Here is an 18,015-nt window from a genome sequence, read left to right as displayed (position 1 = left end):
TTGGGATCACAGAGATTATCAATATAATTTTTATCGTGAATATTTTACAAAAATTATCTCGTAATAAATTATGCTAATGGTTTTATAAATGCGTTTAAAAATTAATAAACGTAGAAAATCTTAACACCACTGCACAGTTATGTACCGAAATATGACTATATTCTAAAACATTAGAGCGAGAGGTTTAAAAGAATACTATTTTATGTAACAAAAATACTTCATGCAGTCATCAAATGTTTAAAATAACTATAAAGGATAATAAGGCTTCAAAATTATATAAATAGATCATCTACAACGTTTTAGGAGTGTCCAGGATCATGGTTTGAATATACAATAAAAACTCAATTTTGACCTTCGACGAGCATGTCCCCCCTTAAACGATCAAAAAAAATGTACTTGATAGAAATAATACTGAAATGTCATTTTGACATATTGTCATATTGATTTCCATAGTAACGCACGTAAGAGTATATTAATAATTTAGTTGCTAGGACCCCAGACCCATAGCAACCAATAATAGCGTCGAAATAACTTTTCATACAGAACAGAATTAACTGAAAATGAATTCAATTCTACTTAAAGATGGCTAAAAGTATTAAAAATGCATTGGCATCGTGTTCTGATATATTCTAAAAGTTTCAAATGTCTAGCTCGTCGGAAAGTTAGTTATAAATCGATTGCAAGATTTGTACCGGACAAAGAATCACCGGACAAATAAGAATACGAGCTAAGAAAAACGTTGTAATAACATAAGCAAAACTCTTCTCCTTCTTGCTACAGAGTCCATACTAGGAATTTATTATTTAAACGTGATATTAGTAACCCAGCTATTGGGATGGTTTTATAATAATAGGTAGGTAATATTTTTTATTATATTTTAAATGTTTAAGCATTTAACAATTCCCGAGATATATAACGATGGATCTGGCGACTTTGCTATAAAAATAAATAATATTGTAAGTATTTTTTTAGACGAGACAGTTAAAAAAAAATAACACTCCTCAGTGGCACTTTAGATATTTTCTCTTATTAATAAAGTGACCCTTGGTGAATGATGAAATGATGCGTATTACTGGTCTAAAAGGAAAACTCTCGATATTATAATATAATATGAGAAATCAATACAAACCATTGAAATTTAGGAAATAAACAGTTTATTGGTCATTCCGCATAGTTGTATAATATGGAGTCAGTAAGAGAGTAGCCCAGAGTAGCCCAGAGTAGCCCAGAGTAGCCCTCAAACTACACATATATCAAAACCTACGAATAAAAAAAATCTTTTTTTATTCGTTGGTCCCCACCAATTCGGAGTCTTTTATGGAGCGGTTCTGTTTATTATATCGATGTTTACTATATTTCGTCTGGCTCGGTTCCACTCCCAAATATATTATCAAGCAAGTGACCCCATGACAATTTATTGGTATTGAATAAACTTTCATCTGTATTTTTGTTGCGTCCATTTGTCCACAGTTATAATTTATATTATATGAAAAGAAAAATATACATTATATCCAAGTACCCACATGTTTTTAAATTAAAGTAAAACGTAACCCCTGACATTTATTCACAGAATCAGACATCAGTGCCTACCTACTATTCAAAACTAGACTTATGATGCACTGAGAACCCTGACAAAATCATGGTCGAGCACTGGATCGCAATAAAACGGCTGATAACATTATTAAAAGATATGCGTTTTCATGTAGTTGGATCTGATAGTCCTTCATTTCCAAAATAGACTGAACTATTTTTGGACCTGCGTCGACTGATACATAGCAAATATATTTCATGTTGACGCCTCCGTTCTTGTGAAAATATTTGCCGTTTTTTCAGCTACCACGCTTGAATGTGAGCAAATATTATTAATTACAAAAATGGTAGCCTTCGATTGGTTTGTCGACACTTCGTTGCCTGTTATGAATATCCGCACTCCGAGATGTGTGAAAATGTCTGCCATTTTTGGGCGGTAAGTTTTCGATTGTCAATTGTTCCATGTGAATATTTATTTAATCACTCCGCAGTGATATTATATCATAATGCACCCATAATAACATTATAATATTTAAAATCGGCTGTCTCTAGTTTTTCTTTTTTCAAGTTAGGCACATTATTATCAAAATTTCCAAGAAAACTACATCAAGTTTAGTTTTCATATTATTCCTGGCAGTCGGTATAGTAGAAATCTGTTTCATTTTTGGATCGAAACATTAAACTTATAATTTCGCGATTCAATTCTTTAGTATTCTTTATAGTTTCCTATATTCACGTCTAGAGGCTATTTCTAAAAATATATAATAAAACAATGTTCATACTTTATAGCATAATATTATTTGTTGGTCCATTTAAATTTTCCGGGGATATTTTGGTAGCATATTATGCAGATATAAATCGGTCGGTAAAGCAGTTCCCTTCTATCGATAGGTTTGCGTTTGAATTTCGTTCCGTCTTCCTGACATTACTTTGACATTATGAAATAAAAATAAAAAATATATCAGCTGCAGGACGTCACAAGATTTATTAAATCTCAAGTTAATTGCGAAGAGCAACAGCAAAGGATCATGTTCGCCGGCGCCAAAGTCAAATCTGTGGAAAAGATGCCGTTAATTGATTCGGTAACCCCATACAATGTGCAACTTTCAGGGTTTTATAAAAGGTAATCCTACTTTATGTTTGGTTATGTTATCAAAAACAATGTTGTTATTTCAATAAAAAGATTGACAATCAACCTCAAAAACACAATAATAGGGTTGTTTTAAATTCGTAGGTATATATTTTACATAATATTTACTTTAAATACACACATTTTTTATATCAAACTGCATTTAGGTATATAGGCACCTTAACATTTTTTATGAATCAAGACATTTTAAATAATAAATGTATTGATCAAAGATGTTGAAGTGTTCTGTCATATTAAGCTTACCCATGGCCTATCAAAATCGCAGAAACATGTTTCAGTTGGAACAAAATAAAGAAACCATGAATAAGCTTATCATTCTTCAGAGTTTTTATGAAAATTAGTAGACATGGGCTTTGATTTTAATGCTTCATTTTCATATGTTTAGGCTCCTTTAATGAAGAAGATTAATTTTGTGCCTGTACACGTGCATGGATTTACTTGCACCGATAGTGTGTATTTTCAACTATCACGATAATAATTGTTTACACATAAAAGTGCTGAATATCTGTCGAGTATTAGTGTACGCATTGTTGTCGTGTTGCGCTATTTGGCAAGTTCGGATAGCTTGTGAAAATCTGTAAACATTAAAATGCTCTGCGTGGTGTAGTTCATTTTTTTTCTGCCAGATTCACGACTATATTTCTACTGCGCATGCGCAGATATCATGCAAGTTGTAACTATCATGTGAAAATTCAGAAGCCGCTGAACTTTTTTGATCCATACGTGCAGTCTTGCAACTTGCACGATAATACGTGTGTATACCTACTTGCATTTACTTTGAATGGCTGCAATAATACGTACTGTCGGCAGTAAATCCATGTACGTGTAAACGGACTATAAAGACTTAAGGCTATACCTCAGTTGAGGCATGGTCTAAAAAGATCGTGGCTAGGCGATGCGCGGATTGTGGGTCGCGGGTGCAAATGACGCATGCCGAACGAAATGTAATTTGTCATATAAATCCAACATCCGTCCATTTAATGTTCTGTTTATTGTTCTATTAGTAACAATAATAATATATTCATTGACATGTTTTCTTTTTAAAGTAAATGGGTAACGTTTTTAGTCATCTTTACACGATTTAAGAATTAATACCCTCGTCGCCATCACGAAACAAATCGACGTATTTACACCTTGACGTTTGCTCTCAGACTGCCAGCCAGACCAAAATTTTGTCGTGCCTATAGTTGAAAATTATTTGCTGTTTCACTGAAGTATCGCCTTAACTATTTATGCTGGAATAAATCAGTAAATGAGTACATTGCGACTATTCAAACAATGTTTATCTAGTCATGGTGATCCTAATAAATCATACTTTCACTATGTGTGCGGAAAAGAGAATGTCCTTTACCACAAATTACCATTACTTCTAATGCTCAAATTACATTGGCAGATTGCGTCTGGCGCGATCGTCTGCCAAAATCTATTATCTATGGTTTTCCGGGATCGTGAACGATCGTGAGCAAATTGGAACCAATCCTATCTCCGTTTGCCACGATACATGAAGATTCAAGCTAAGATTGCCAAGAACGTATGAAAATATCCAAAGCTACTGCCCGCTTGCGAGGTTATGTTTGATAGCTGAGTTTTGACGTCAAATTGCGAGGGAAAACTGTTCAGTGTAGCCACCAATCAAGAAATAGTTTTCGGTCAACCTATATCTTTAGTAATAGCAACATTATGTTTATTTTAAACCAATCAAAAGCAAGGACCAACGCGATCGAATCGTTGCGTGTAATTGTTTATAGTGTAAAGACGTTAGTCACAACGTTTGGCGTGGATCGTTGGATCTGGTTGGTCCTGCGCATCTGCCAATGTAATTAAGCCTTTAGATTGTCTCAGTGTTCTTATTACTTACCATAGTATCCATTCACATACATTTCTTGGCCTTCCTAACAAATGAATCACATTTCCTATTGCAGAAGTTTCGCATATTTCACTGTGAAGGAACGTTTGCCTATTATTGTTACAAAGATAATAGACCAACTGTCACGAGCTAGGGATTCGATTGCAAATGAGTACGGAGAGGTGAGAACATTAATATTTTTTTATAAATTTATATCATTTATTATGTACGAGTAGCGGAATCTGATAAGAGGTCGTATAAACAGATGAAATGGCAATGGACTGGATATGTTGCATCGGCGAGTGGAAAATCGCTGTACCATGGTACCCTAAACGCACTAAATAACCACAAGGAAGCATTAAAACCCGCTGGATAGACAAACTCATAAAGTTTGGTGAATTTAGAGAGTAGCAATGGAGAGCTAGTGACCGAGTAGAGTGTAAGGAGCTAAGGGAGGCTTTCATCCAGGTTTGATCGAACCTGGCGAATAATGATGGTGATGATGCATTATCTAAATCAGATTCCTAAACCTTTTCAAATTACTGAGCTTATAATACTTCTATGGCCGCCGGGCCGGGGTGGGGTGTAAAATCGCATAAGTCAAAAAATATATTTTTGTGTAAGTAGAAACGTTTTTGTGAACACAGAAAAATGAATATTTTTTATCACAAGTCTGGCTTGTGTTTTTCCACCCTTCTTTTCAGAGCTAGGATAACTTATGTGATTAAGCTTGTGTGTAGTACAATATTTGACTTATGTACTTATATGCAAATGTACAGAATCTTTTTGACTTATTGAAATCGTAATAAAATGTAAAATGCAATTTCATGGCCGGTCACAGATTTCATCAGTCCCTATAAAATCAGTAAGAAATGATATATTGAAAATTCAATCTGAATAGAAAATCTATTTAAATTTCGATATTTGTTTTTATACACCACTTAAAATGACACATTCTGGAAAAGAAACCATTTACATGCGATGTTCTTTTCGCGATTTTGCGATTGTTCTAACATCATATTATGATTCCTAATGACTCTAAAACATATAAGTTGAGCAACACTGAGTCTTCCACTGCCAATCACTATGGCCAGAAGAGCAGTATCGTATTGGGAATCACTGAATTCAAAAATATTTGATTTAACCACAGTATTCATAGTTGCAATGAATAAAAAATTATTTGATTATGATAAAATACACCAAATTAATGTAGTATGCCATATTATGACAAATACGTATCACTGAGTTATTTGACTGAAGGAAGAGGAATCAATACTTCCATTCCTAAAATTGTTTGCATAATCATAGGATATTAAAATGATCTGATTATTTTCTATTTTACTGTAATATATTAAGCAATGTCAAAGTCTTAAGATAGGTATCCAACATTTGACAGTTTAACTATGTATGTATCTCACATTATTGTTTTAAAAGTGAGAGCATAATTCTTTTTATTATCTTTCTAGGCTGCCTTTGAAGATGTGAAAATAGCAATAGGGTATTTGTCTAAGCTAAAGAATGAAATCCAAACGAATAAGAGATTGGAGCCTATTACAGTGGAGGGGGAGGATGTCAATGAGTGGAACTCCTTGATAGTGCATCACCAGGATCCTTACTATTTCACGGCAGTGTGGCTGTTTACGGAATGTTATGTCTACCGGAGAATACGGGAGGCGTTCCAGATCACGTTAGTTCTCTTTAATATGATTGTCTGCCGTGGATGTTCACAGTTTTATTGACTACATTGAAGGAAACTAAATGAATAGATGAAATAATAAAAAGCACTAGGTGCTGAAAAATCAATGTACAAATAAATTGTCATTGAACTGTGAAGATCTCCGATGTGACAAATTTAAAATTTTACAGGAGACACAAAAAACTGTTTTATAACCACAAAATGAAGGTAGACTGTATAAGGTGATATCTAAATAACTTGATTTACCTAAATAACAGGTAGTGACGGACTCTTTATCATCGAGGACTTTACTAAACTGCAGTGTAATTAATATAAATGAACAATAAATATAAAGAGAGAGAGAGAGTACACCCACGATGGCCGCGTGGCTTAAGCGTTGGACTATCACGCCGTGGGTCTCAGGTTCGAATCCTGGGTCTGGCATGTACACATATTGTTTTTCAATTTGTGTGTGAGTATGGTATAGTATGGTGGTTAGGGTATGGACCTAATAGGTTGAGCAAGTGGCTGACATCCATTTCTCGTAAAAAACAAAATTTGTTAATACAAACCTCTACTCTCTGGAGGCCCATATGATCCTATTTGGATCAGACATGGTCGAAAAAAATAAATATAAAAAAACCATTTTGACAAAATTGTCACATCGGTGGCTTCATTAACAGCTCAATTATGAAATGTAAAATTTTTCTGTGACATTACCCATACTCTTTAAATGGCCAACAAAAGTTCTTGTGATTGATCACTTCCAAAAACGATTTTTTTCCAATCTATTAATTTCTTCATTTAAAACCGTTAATTTTTTGGAATTTTTGGCCTTTTTTATTTTACATAATTATTTACATATTACAAAAATTAAGTACCTAGGAGAAATTATTTTACCAAAGAATTATTTGTACATAAGTTAGCCACTATCGGATGCATAGTAATTTGTTTATAACCAAAATTAGTTAAATTAAAATCTACCATATTTTATTATTAGAATATTTTTTTTTTTTCCAGTAAATCCCTTCAAGCTTACGACCCGTTCAGAATTCAAAAAGATACAACATTTCAGCAAAGCTTAGAAGCAATGTGCTCCGTCGCAGACCACCTTTCCTTAGCTTTGGAGGACACTTCCAATTTAAAAGATAATTTTCTCATGCTGTTAAAGGTAAAATACAGTGATATGTGTTTAATTTTGAGTGCACATCTGCTGATAACGGTTTGTTATTTTGTTTACTGTATTTTCTTTTGATCAACAGATGACGTTATGGGGCAACAAATGTGACCTGTCATTATCTGCTGGTACTGAAGTCAGTCAAGCTACAAATCCGATAACTATGGTTGATCTATGGCAAGATAATCTCATTATTGACAATAGTGATCTCGTTTTTACTGATCTGCAACGGTTTGCCCAGGAGGCTGAGGGAAAAGAGATCATCGTTGGTAAGTTTAGTTACCCGATTCCCGCTAGTTTACCATTTCAATATTATATCTTATATTATTACTCCAAATATGAAATATAGGTTATCCCAAAATATTTGAAGAATAATTTATCTATTTCAGATAGTCCATTTATTTATGTATGAAAGTGAGGCTGAAAAATAGGTTAGGTCTAGGTTTAGGTCATTTTGCATTACAGATTCATTTGTAGTAAAATGCTTGTGCTATGTTGATTTATTGGCCAGGGCCACATTGAAATAAAATCCCTTGCATTCATGTTACAACCCTTAAAAGGCGTTTTTTATAGAATGTATCATCATTTTGATTGACACTCACATAAGATCACAATTAATAGTATGGAAGTAACCAAAGCAAGATGTCAATATCAGTCACCATAGATCAGGGGGGGGGCAAACTGCGGCCCGCCGGGTATTTTTTTGCGGCCCGCCACCATTAATTGTACTTCTGATTACGAATAACTTTTTTATAATTTTTTAAAAAATATTGACAATAGATTAAAATTTGAAGAATTTGTTGTTTCGTAAATGTATTATCTCAGTACGTCTTCCTTGCGTCTCGTCTCACACTATGTAACCACTATTTTCTACGTTGGACATCGTGACACATTTAAATACTTTTAACTACGCGTTGCAAGGAAAAAAAATATATGCCCATGATATGGTAAAAAGTTTGAATGGATTTCAATTAAAACTCAAGTTATTCCTTCGACAAATATCGAATAACAACGTGGACCACTTTCCAACTTTAAAGTTGCTGAATATATCAGAATATAAATTTGAAGAATATGGTAAAATTATTAAAGCTCTGAATGACGATTTGAGAATTGAGACAAGTTTAGCAATAGTACGCGATCCATTTTCAATAGATATTGATAGTGTACCGACAGAACTACAACTTGAGATTATTGATCTGCAGTGTGACACTGATTTAAGTGAATTGCATCGTCGTGAAGAAATCTCCAAATTTTACAATGCCCTTAATTCAGACAAATTCGATCAACTTAAAGATTATGCAAGAAAAATGTTCGTTATTTTTGGATCAACCTATATATTATGTGAACAAACATTTTCGATCATGAACCTCAATAAAAATTCTTTACGATCAAATATCTCTGATGCCCATTTACAAGCAGCTTTGAGAATATCAACTACAAAATTAAAACCTGAATTTAAAGAAATATTTATTTTTCGTGATAATAAATAGTGTATATCTAACAATGGTATTTTACTTGCGGCCCGCCGCTCATTTTGAATTCTTTAATTTGGCCCTCCATCCAAAAAGTTTGCCCTCAATAAAAATTCTTTACGATCAAATATCTCTGATGCCCATTTACAAGCAGTTTTGAGAATATCAACTACAAAATTAACACCTGAATTTAAAAAAATATTTATTTTTCGTGATAATAAATAGTGTATATCTAAAAATGGTATTTTACTTGACTTAAAACACAATCACTGCTAACCTTTTAATTACCACATTTAAATAACATGTTAATTATATCTAATGGCTAACGACTCCAAACGCGCCAGTCGCGGTGTTAGCACTAAATGAGTCAATGACAGTCTGGCCATAAAATGCTTGAAATACAAAGAATCCGAAATTTTCTCAAATATTACTGAAATGAAATGCGGTTTTCTGTTACGTGACAAACTTTAATGCATATAGACTATTGAAAATAACAATATATTCTTTAAGATCTATTTAAGTTTATCCCATATTTCTCCTTAGAATTAAACCTTGTTACTATCATACCAAAAAGGGTACGCACTTCCCACTATTTCTGTGTTCCCTGGGCTACACATAATTTTATTATAAATTACAATGTCAATGACTTGAGTAACAGAATTCCATCATTTACTGATCTCATAAGAATGGTTGCAATGGCAACAGGGATTACACTATTAAGAAATAATAATTTGTATACACTGTTGAGAGTAAAGATTGGGTTAATGCTGTTTTTCGAAATTATATGCCTCTTCTACCATAAGCGCAGATGATCGAAATTGGACAATATTTTACTTAATTTTTCAGATTTTGTTTGCGACAATGCAGGATATGAGCTCTACGTAGATTTATGCTTTGCTGACTATCTCATTTCTAAGAAGCTCGCTTCTAAAGTGAGATTTCGGGTGAAAGCGATTCCTTGGTTTGTCTCCGATGTCATGATGAGGGATTTCTCTTGGACTCTTGACAGCTGCTCTACTGCGGATTTCAGAAAAGATGTCCTGTCAGAAACTGGAGCTTCTAACATGTTAAATTCAAATAATCTGAAGGCACTTGGCACTAAATGGAAGGACTACGTAGAGAAGGGAATTTGGTCTTGTCAGGTGAATGATTTAAAAATGACTCAGTTTTTCTAACAAACAAATATTATGGGGCGAACACATCACGTGCGCTCACGGTAAGCTCTCGTTACAGGAAAATAGTCTGCAATATTGTTTTTCTTGCTATTTAAAATGTTATCAGACTGATGTTCCCATTCCGTAGCACATTTTGAACCAAAAAAGAATATTGTCAGCAAAATCTGCCAAAATGGGTAAAACAACAATAAAAAGTCACCTCACGCGTATCACGCTACATCATCAACCGCACGGGTCAGTGAACGTTTTTATTTTCTGCAGGTCTACACATTTTCGACTCCTGTCATAACCGCACTGCGTGTTCTTAGTGGTTTTCTCCATGAATTTTCTATTAAAAAAATCTGGTGTTTATGTATATTATCTATTATCTGCTGGTTGGGTGGGTTCTGTTTTTAAAAAAAATTTAGTAATTTTGACGTACGCACATGTAGAAACCTGTTAAAATTAATTTAAATTACCATGAATCATGAATAATAATTCAAAATATCAAATGTAAAACATTGTTGTTGTTAGCTTATCGAATTTATTATTTTAAAATTATAGACCGAAGATATCATTTTTAGTTTGGGTGATCGACAGTGCATTACCAACCGACAGACCAAGCAAGAACTGTTTTTTTGTAAAAATAAAAGCATGCCACTATAAAAATGGAAATTGCACTACATAATATGAAATTTGTCCCACATAATTGCTTGACCCAATGCTTCTTGTTTTTTAATAATTTCATAGACCCATGCTCTTTTCGCTTCATTATTTTGTTGATCGATAACTGCAAAAGCAAACAGTTTCGATCTCCTCTTCCCAAGTCGAAGAACTACTCGAGTTGTTACTTTTGATAATTGGATTTATATAGATAGTGGTCTTTCAAAATATATTGTGGAATGACGAAACCATAAACTAAATTTATCAGCATGACAGCACGTAACGTGATAGTAATGTGTTCGCCCCATTAATTAAATCTAATTAAATATTCACTACTCATTGAAATGGTAACTACTCATTTTTCAATAGGGATTGATATTTTTGAGAGTCGATTAATAGTTACATACCTATTAGAAAACTTTAGTAGTCATTTTCTGATGGTTGTATTCGTCCATGTTTGCCATTTGTTAATATGGTATAGTATACAGTCAACAGCACATCTGGTGCAGAACAATGTTAAAGTGTTGTTCAAAGTTTTTTTTGGTTCTCATGAGGTGGTACACCACGAGTGTGCGCCACAAGTATGCACCGCAAGGCTAAAACATTTACCTATAGGTCTTCCGCCGCGTTCGTGATGCCATGCAGCGTATGAGTCCGGATCTGCGGGCAATGGCAATGTAGCAGCTACAGCATGACTATTCACCAGCTCATTCATTGATTTGTTTCAAACTGCACTGGCCAAAAACAGCACTCCTTACTCTAACAACATGGGTTCTTGTGATTTTTCACTGTTCTCCTAGCTGAGAACGCCGCTGAAAGAGATCCGGTCTGAGTCATGAGAAGAGTGATTGTAAAAAGCATAACGTTACTTATCTACATTATACTACACAAAGTTATCATTGATAGCTCTAAATCAGTGGTGCACAACCTATTTGAGATAAGAGCCAATTTATCCATTATCTAATTGTTCACAAGCCACATTGAGTCAAAGTGTTGAAAAATAATGTTATTATACCAGATTAGACATACATTTTATTATTTTTACTTTTATAGTTACTTATCAAATACTTAATTTCACACGATATTTGCGTACGATAGCATGTAGCCCACCGGCCACGCGTTGTGCATCACTGCTCCAAATAAAAGATTTGGTTAGATCTATTTGTGGTTTTATGCAACTTATATACCTTTTTATTGTAGGTAAATAACTTTTGGACGACTCCATATGAGTTTTACAAAATGAAGGAAGTAGACAAGGAATTGTATAGAAGTATGAACGAAGCTGCAATGATTTTCTTCAAGGGAGACCTGAATTATAGAAAACTTATGGCTGAAGTTAATTGGCCTCCTACTACTCCGTTTGAAAATGCTCTTAACGGTAATTATTTTTTCCTAATACATATTATCATTCATTGTAATAAAGACTAGGTTTTTACCTTAAAAACTCTGTAATGTATGTATAAAGAAACTGTTAAATAGTAAAATTATGAACCTATGATAATAACTGAACAAAAAATAAAAAAATATTTGCTTGCTTCAAATTTACAACTGGACAGAACATCCCAAGGTCATCCTTAAATCACAATATGTAAATAATCATGGGTATGATATAAACACCACACGAATTTTTCAGACTTCTTTCCTGGACCTCTTGTTGCTGTGAGGACTGTAAAAGCTGATCTGATATCCGGTTTACCCCAAGGCAAGATGGAGGACCTCAATTTAAAAGATGAAAAGTGGATGGAAAAAGGCGATTATGGGTAAATATGAATTTATTGAACAGTTTCTCTAATGACCTGATTAAAAAAAATCTGTAACACTGTATACCTATTTTAGTTTTATATTATCCTCTTCCAATGATCACTAATTACATGATGTTGATTTCAGAATCATCCAGTATTGCTCGAAGAAAATAATCCTGTCACATCTGGTCGAATCCTGATAGCTTCGGGAAATTAATAGATAAGTTTAGGGAATTGCTTACTACATATACTAGTCTAAAAAAATTATGGCAACACATATTTATTTATTTTTTTACATTAAGATGCCATAATCATGGTGACAATTTGACTTCTTACATCTACATCTACATTTAAAAACCATCCAAATATGGATTACCATTCTATTTAATCTATGTAATGCATCTTTTAATTTATCGCATTATCATACTGCTGCAGCCAGAAGAATTTCTCTTACTTTGTGATAAAATTTACAATACATGATTGCAAAATAAAAAATCTGTACCTTTGCACCTAATGTGTGTCTTTCAGAGTCAATTGACCCTAAAAATTTATTCATAGCGGAATTTCTCTGTAAACATCAAAGTAGGTAGCTGAAAAATCATTTGTTGTGTTTTCCTGAAAGTATTCTTTTTAGTTTGCTATCGGGTACAGATATTATATCAAAATGTATAACTCCTAACTGTACCAAGTAATGACTGGATTTTGGAAATTAATTTTGTTTCTGGTTGTGGGACCTTCTCTATAATAATAGTATGTATGTATGTATGCGATTACATTATTTCGACATGAATGAGTCAAAACTATTTTTTCTATTACTATCATCAAGCTTAGAAAATGATTTGGTATGAAATTTTAGTGTAACGAATTATAATCTAAATCTCACTTTATATTCAACTGTAATATGAAGTGAATTTTAATATTATAATATTTTGAATTATATTCTAAAAATTAGATTTTTATACATACTGTATTCAACATACTTACTTCTCAAAAATAATAATAGTTACACAAGGTATCCACGTCAAATTATTGTTTAGTTATATTAATTTATACTATTGTTGATCATAAATTGTTTTTTATTCAATAAACTTAAAAAAAATCTTTTGCTTTTTTTTGTACAGTAGTACCTGAAAACCACATTACTGAGCGTGTAAAAATACATTGTATGCATGTGATAAAATCGCTATTTTCACTCACACTATCATTGACTTCTACTAGAATGCTGCCTTACATACAAAATCTCAATGTGTAAGTGGACATGTTAACAGAATACATCAAAAACATGGACCCGAATGTCCCGGTCATATTGCAATGTAGGTAGAGGTCTGCTGATGAAAGAATGACATTTTTGCGTGAGCAGTGTCATGATATGAGGACTTCATAATATGCTGCATCCATTTATATGTCATTGTAATATAAATAATAAATTGGAAAATACTGCTTTTTATATCTTAAATACATTTCAATATCATGACACACTGTTGAAGAATTCTTACTTCCGTATATTGAGGAGCTGAGTATGTGTAGGTTTGCTTCTCTCAATAATGTTGAGAAATTTCGGAATATTAACACCACATTAGTGTGAGGTTCGATAGTTTTGGCAGAAAAGGTATAGTTGCAGGGGCGCCAAGCAAGAGACAGTGATGCAATATTGTTGATTCTTGTAAGTATTGTCGATGATACACAGCTACCGTAGCAATAATCACACTAGTCCTGCCTAATTCCTTTACTAAAGAATTGTTCCACTATAAAAAACTTATGATAATAATATGTATTAAGGTTAATGTGGTGTACTAACTATATAATGTGATGATTGGTGATGGATAAGGTTAGGGGTGATAAAACCAACAAAATAAAATATTCCGTTAGAAAGTGGCGGTTACTCCATTGGAGCACATGAGCACTAAAGATACGATATCAAAATACTACAATATTTATAATAAAATTGTATATATGTTGTCTCAAACACCTTAGATAAATTAATTGTAATCGATTTGTGCTTTTGCAAGCTATATTTTAATGAGACCTCGTCCTTGGAATCACGAGGCAATGCATGCTACTGATAAAATCTATTCTAGACAGTGAATATGATTCGAAGCAAGGTGGTCGGGGGTGTGTTTGTATAGATGACAGTTGGTACAATTTGGTTGAGCCCCTATTGTACAGGGGGCCTTGTTATCAAAGGGTAATTGGGACCGAAAAAATACCTCTTAAAGCTCTCCGCTTAAAACGGGGACCAAATGGGTTTAATTGGGACACGTTTAAAAAAGAAAAAGACACATGAGCAAGACAGAAATAGCATAGGAGTGTGGGATTGAATGATTGAAAGTGGCAGTTGATGACTGAGCTATTATTGCGCTTGTGTTTTTATAGTTTTTTTGCATTTTCCTGCAAATTCGTAACTGCGGGGACTTGGATAATGAGTAGGTATCCCCTGTAATAATTCTTATTAGATGACGCCTATCACTCAGTTATAATATATATACTGTTGTGTATTTATCGCAGCCTTTTCCTCTTTCATTGGTTAGTTAATTTGTTTTTGTAAGCTATTCTTATTTGTTAAATTGTTTTCTTAGGAAAAAACCACGAGTGCAATAGTAGTGCATTTACAAGTAGAAGGCACTTTTACGTGTAAATATTAAGTTATTGTCAGGATATTTTAAAATAAGCACTATCGCTGACAGTAAGTCCATGCACGTGTACAGGCACTATTAGATCAGGAGCTGAATGAAAATAAAAATATCATTGTCATATTGAATATGTTTTAGAAATCGCTTTCTGACTAAAATTAAATTGCATTCCTTTTAACTTTTAAATATATATATAATAAACATATTATATTAGATATCGTTTTCATTTATTTTGTTTTTTTAATCTTGCATTATATGAGTATCAGATTTTCCGAATAATGAATTATTGTAGAATTGGAATAACCGAAACGGAGGTGATGACATATAAATATTGGAAAATACCTCTTATGATTTTAAGATAATAATAATATAATGGAATTGTCTGCTTGAGTGGATCTAAACTTGTATTAAAATGCTTGGCATTTTTGAGACTGGCGATTATAGCGTGTAATAAAATAGCTATTTTTATTTTTAAAAAAATTACTGAAGAGTTATACACATTTCATAAAATTAGTCATTATTACCAATTATTCAAGTCCGGATGGTTTATTTTTGTAAGTAGTAGTTACTCAGTGAAATGCCTGAGAGGGAAGGTGAAATTAAAGGTGGGAAGTTCTCCAATATTTAAACTATATTTCTGGTGCACGTTTTATGTGACAGAATGACGTGTATTGAATTTCTTTTTAAAAATAACATACCTTAACAAAATTCTATACTACATACTTCTTCAAATACAGGCGGCAAAGTTATGGGCGCGACGGTATATTATTTTGTACCACTGAGTCGTGCAAATATCTTTTTAGTAAAAACGTAAAATAATACTGATCGCAAAATATCGTTTAGATAAGTAAAATCGTTCCACGGTATTTAGTTCCTTGTATATTATTTTTTCATATTATTTCAATCAGCATAATATACCTAATAATATAGCGAAATGATAATAATATGAAATAGTGTTTTATTTGAACTCTGAAGCTAACCGGAAATACATTTGGTGAATCAATGCGGTTTCATTATTTAACAAAAATCAAGTGAAGCACTGTCATAATAAAGTGTATAAAATAAATTCGTAACGTAATGGTGGCGTCCTGTGTGTCCCTGAATCAATGCTGACAACATTTTTGGAAAAAAATATTCACAAACCTTGCGGAATGAAATGATTTTCATGCTACTAAGCTAATAAATAAGGTAAATTCCTCTAAGGTCTATAAGTAACAACGAGAATGGTCCCACTTCGATGAGCATAAAGAAACAATCGAAAAATGCACCGTAATAAGATGGCTACCTGATTATTTAACTTGACATACACAGAATTACGCATCCACTTCAAGCAGACATGGCATTTCATTTTTGCAAGTTTGAAGTTTGACAGATCGCGATTGGTTTTGTTGGTACTAATAAGGCTTTTGAATTTGAATTGACCGAAGGAGTAAAGTTCTCAAATCGAATACATTTATCAAAATAAGGAAGAAATCGTTCGCGCCGTATTTTCATATCGCATAAGATGAATAACGAAAAATAGAAGATTCGTCGGCGTTTGTGACCATTATTAGTTATTTTATTGTACAACTAATTAGACATGATATTTACAATATTTATTAGTACCTACTAATTATGCAGAAGATCTCAATTACAGAATAAAATTTAGATTACTGATACATTAGGTTAGGTACCTGAATAACAGAGTTATAAAAATAATAGTAAAAGCACAGAAAGAAACACTTTCCAAAATTAAAACTTAAATTGAAAATCTAAATCTATGTAAATGTAACATGCAAAAAACTCAATATTGTAAATGTGAAACAGTTATAGGCAGATAAAATTGTTACTTATATTTATTTAAAATTTGGCTATTTTTATTGGCGGCTTAAATTTTCGTAGACAGATGGAGAGATAGCTGTTGTAAAATGCCTACAGATATAATGTCACGACTCATTGGAACTAAACGCCCCCCAGATAGCCTGATTTATACGACCCTACATATACTTAGTATATTTTAGTGGTATGGTTGGCCCAACCAAATCAGGTGTCCTCCAGACAGTCTGATTTTGTCTGTCGGTTCGTACTTCCTGAACTGAATGCACAGATGCTTCTATTTTTATCGAAAACCGTAGATTTGGGATTGCACTAGTAGTGGTGTTAGCTGTTAGTGTAAGGAAAAGCAGGAAGTGTGCAAAAAATGGTCAATAGAATAAAAAATATATTATGTATCCATATGTACCTATTTGCACCGACGTTAAATTTCAAATGACGGATAACCATCTAAGAACGGCATAGTAATCCAATTTCATTGGGACTCTTGATATTTGCATGGTGCATCCACTCAACACCATTCGATAATTATGCCACCCGATACATTATTATAAGGTGACCCGTGATGAGGTTTGGTTTTTTCACTGTGCTCATGGAGACAAATGAAAATCATTTCACTTTCAGTTTAGGCTAACTTGCACTACGATGACATTAATTATTAAGTCGCAATGACTGAAAACTACTCAATACTAATCAGTTGATCCCTTATGGCTGCATACCGTTTGTCGACCAATGAATGGACCAGAATGCTTAACGAACTGTCAGATGTTGTCTACGCATCAAATTTATCAATGACCGATCGGACTGTCTATTAAAATATGAAATACGAAAAGAGTTTCAAAAATAGTTAATTACACTTAGGTATAAATTAGATATACATAAAAATGTTAATATAATATATTTAAAATTTAAACCATGTCTTTAGCTAGGTATCTGAATAATTATGCGGATATGTCCTTAAATAAAAAATATACTACATTACGTATAAAGTGTGGGTTGACTGGTGAGTGATAACCACTGAGAAAATAAATATTGTTTCATGCTATAGCTACTAGCTAAATTGTTGAACTCTTTAGTCATTCACTATAATAAGCAAGATAAATTTTGATGGTACTTATACCTACTAAAATTCCATGTACAGATTCATAAATACAGACAACTATA

General features: G+C 33.0%; 2 protein-coding genes across 5 annotated transcripts in view; both read left to right on the top strand.

Annotated features, from left to right (window-relative positions):
* The first annotated feature begins 1,778 nt into the window (after positions 1-1,778).
* On the top strand, positions 1,779-13,500 carry LOC147067062 (damage-control phosphatase 1-like). 2 transcript variants are annotated; one of them, XM_085953848.1, is made up of 9 exons: positions 1,779-1,966; positions 4,603-4,708; positions 5,993-6,213; positions 7,222-7,372; positions 7,464-7,647; positions 9,697-9,992; positions 11,868-12,045; positions 12,301-12,427; positions 12,555-13,500. In XM_085953848.1, the coding sequence occupies exons 1-9, from the start codon at positions 1,875-1,877 to the stop codon at positions 12,607-12,609; spliced, it is 1,410 nt and encodes a 469-aa protein (XP_085809974.1). In that variant the 5' UTR covers positions 1,779-1,874; the 3' UTR covers positions 12,610-13,500. The 2 variants fall into 2 exon arrangements, with proteins under 2 accessions (XP_085809974.1, XP_085809973.1); XM_085953847.1 differs by lacking the exon at positions 1,779-1,966 and adding an exon at positions 2,420-2,653.
* A 2,547-nt stretch (positions 13,501-16,047) lies between these two features.
* Positions 16,048-18,015, top strand: part of LOC147067061 (uncharacterized) — a 36,210-nt gene continuing 34,242 nt past the window's right edge. For 2 of the 3 annotated variants that reach the window (XM_085954442.1, XM_085954441.1), the window contains exon 1: positions 16,055-16,227. The gene's annotated coding sequence lies outside the window, so the exon portion shown is untranslated. Of the gene's footprint in view, positions 16,228-18,015 lie in introns of all 3 variants that reach the window. The other variant, XM_085954440.1, reaches the window with a different exon arrangement.

Source organism: Rhyacophila brunnea, unplaced genomic scaffold (genome assembly GCF_057557595.1).
Source record: "Rhyacophila brunnea isolate RB1 unplaced genomic scaffold, BYU_Rbru_1.0 scaffold_4, whole genome shotgun sequence".
NCBI lineage: Eukaryota > Metazoa > Arthropoda > Insecta > Trichoptera > Rhyacophilidae > Rhyacophila > Rhyacophila brunnea.
The sequence above is the reverse complement of the archived record's forward strand: the minus strand, read 5'-3'. Positions and strand labels throughout refer to the sequence as shown.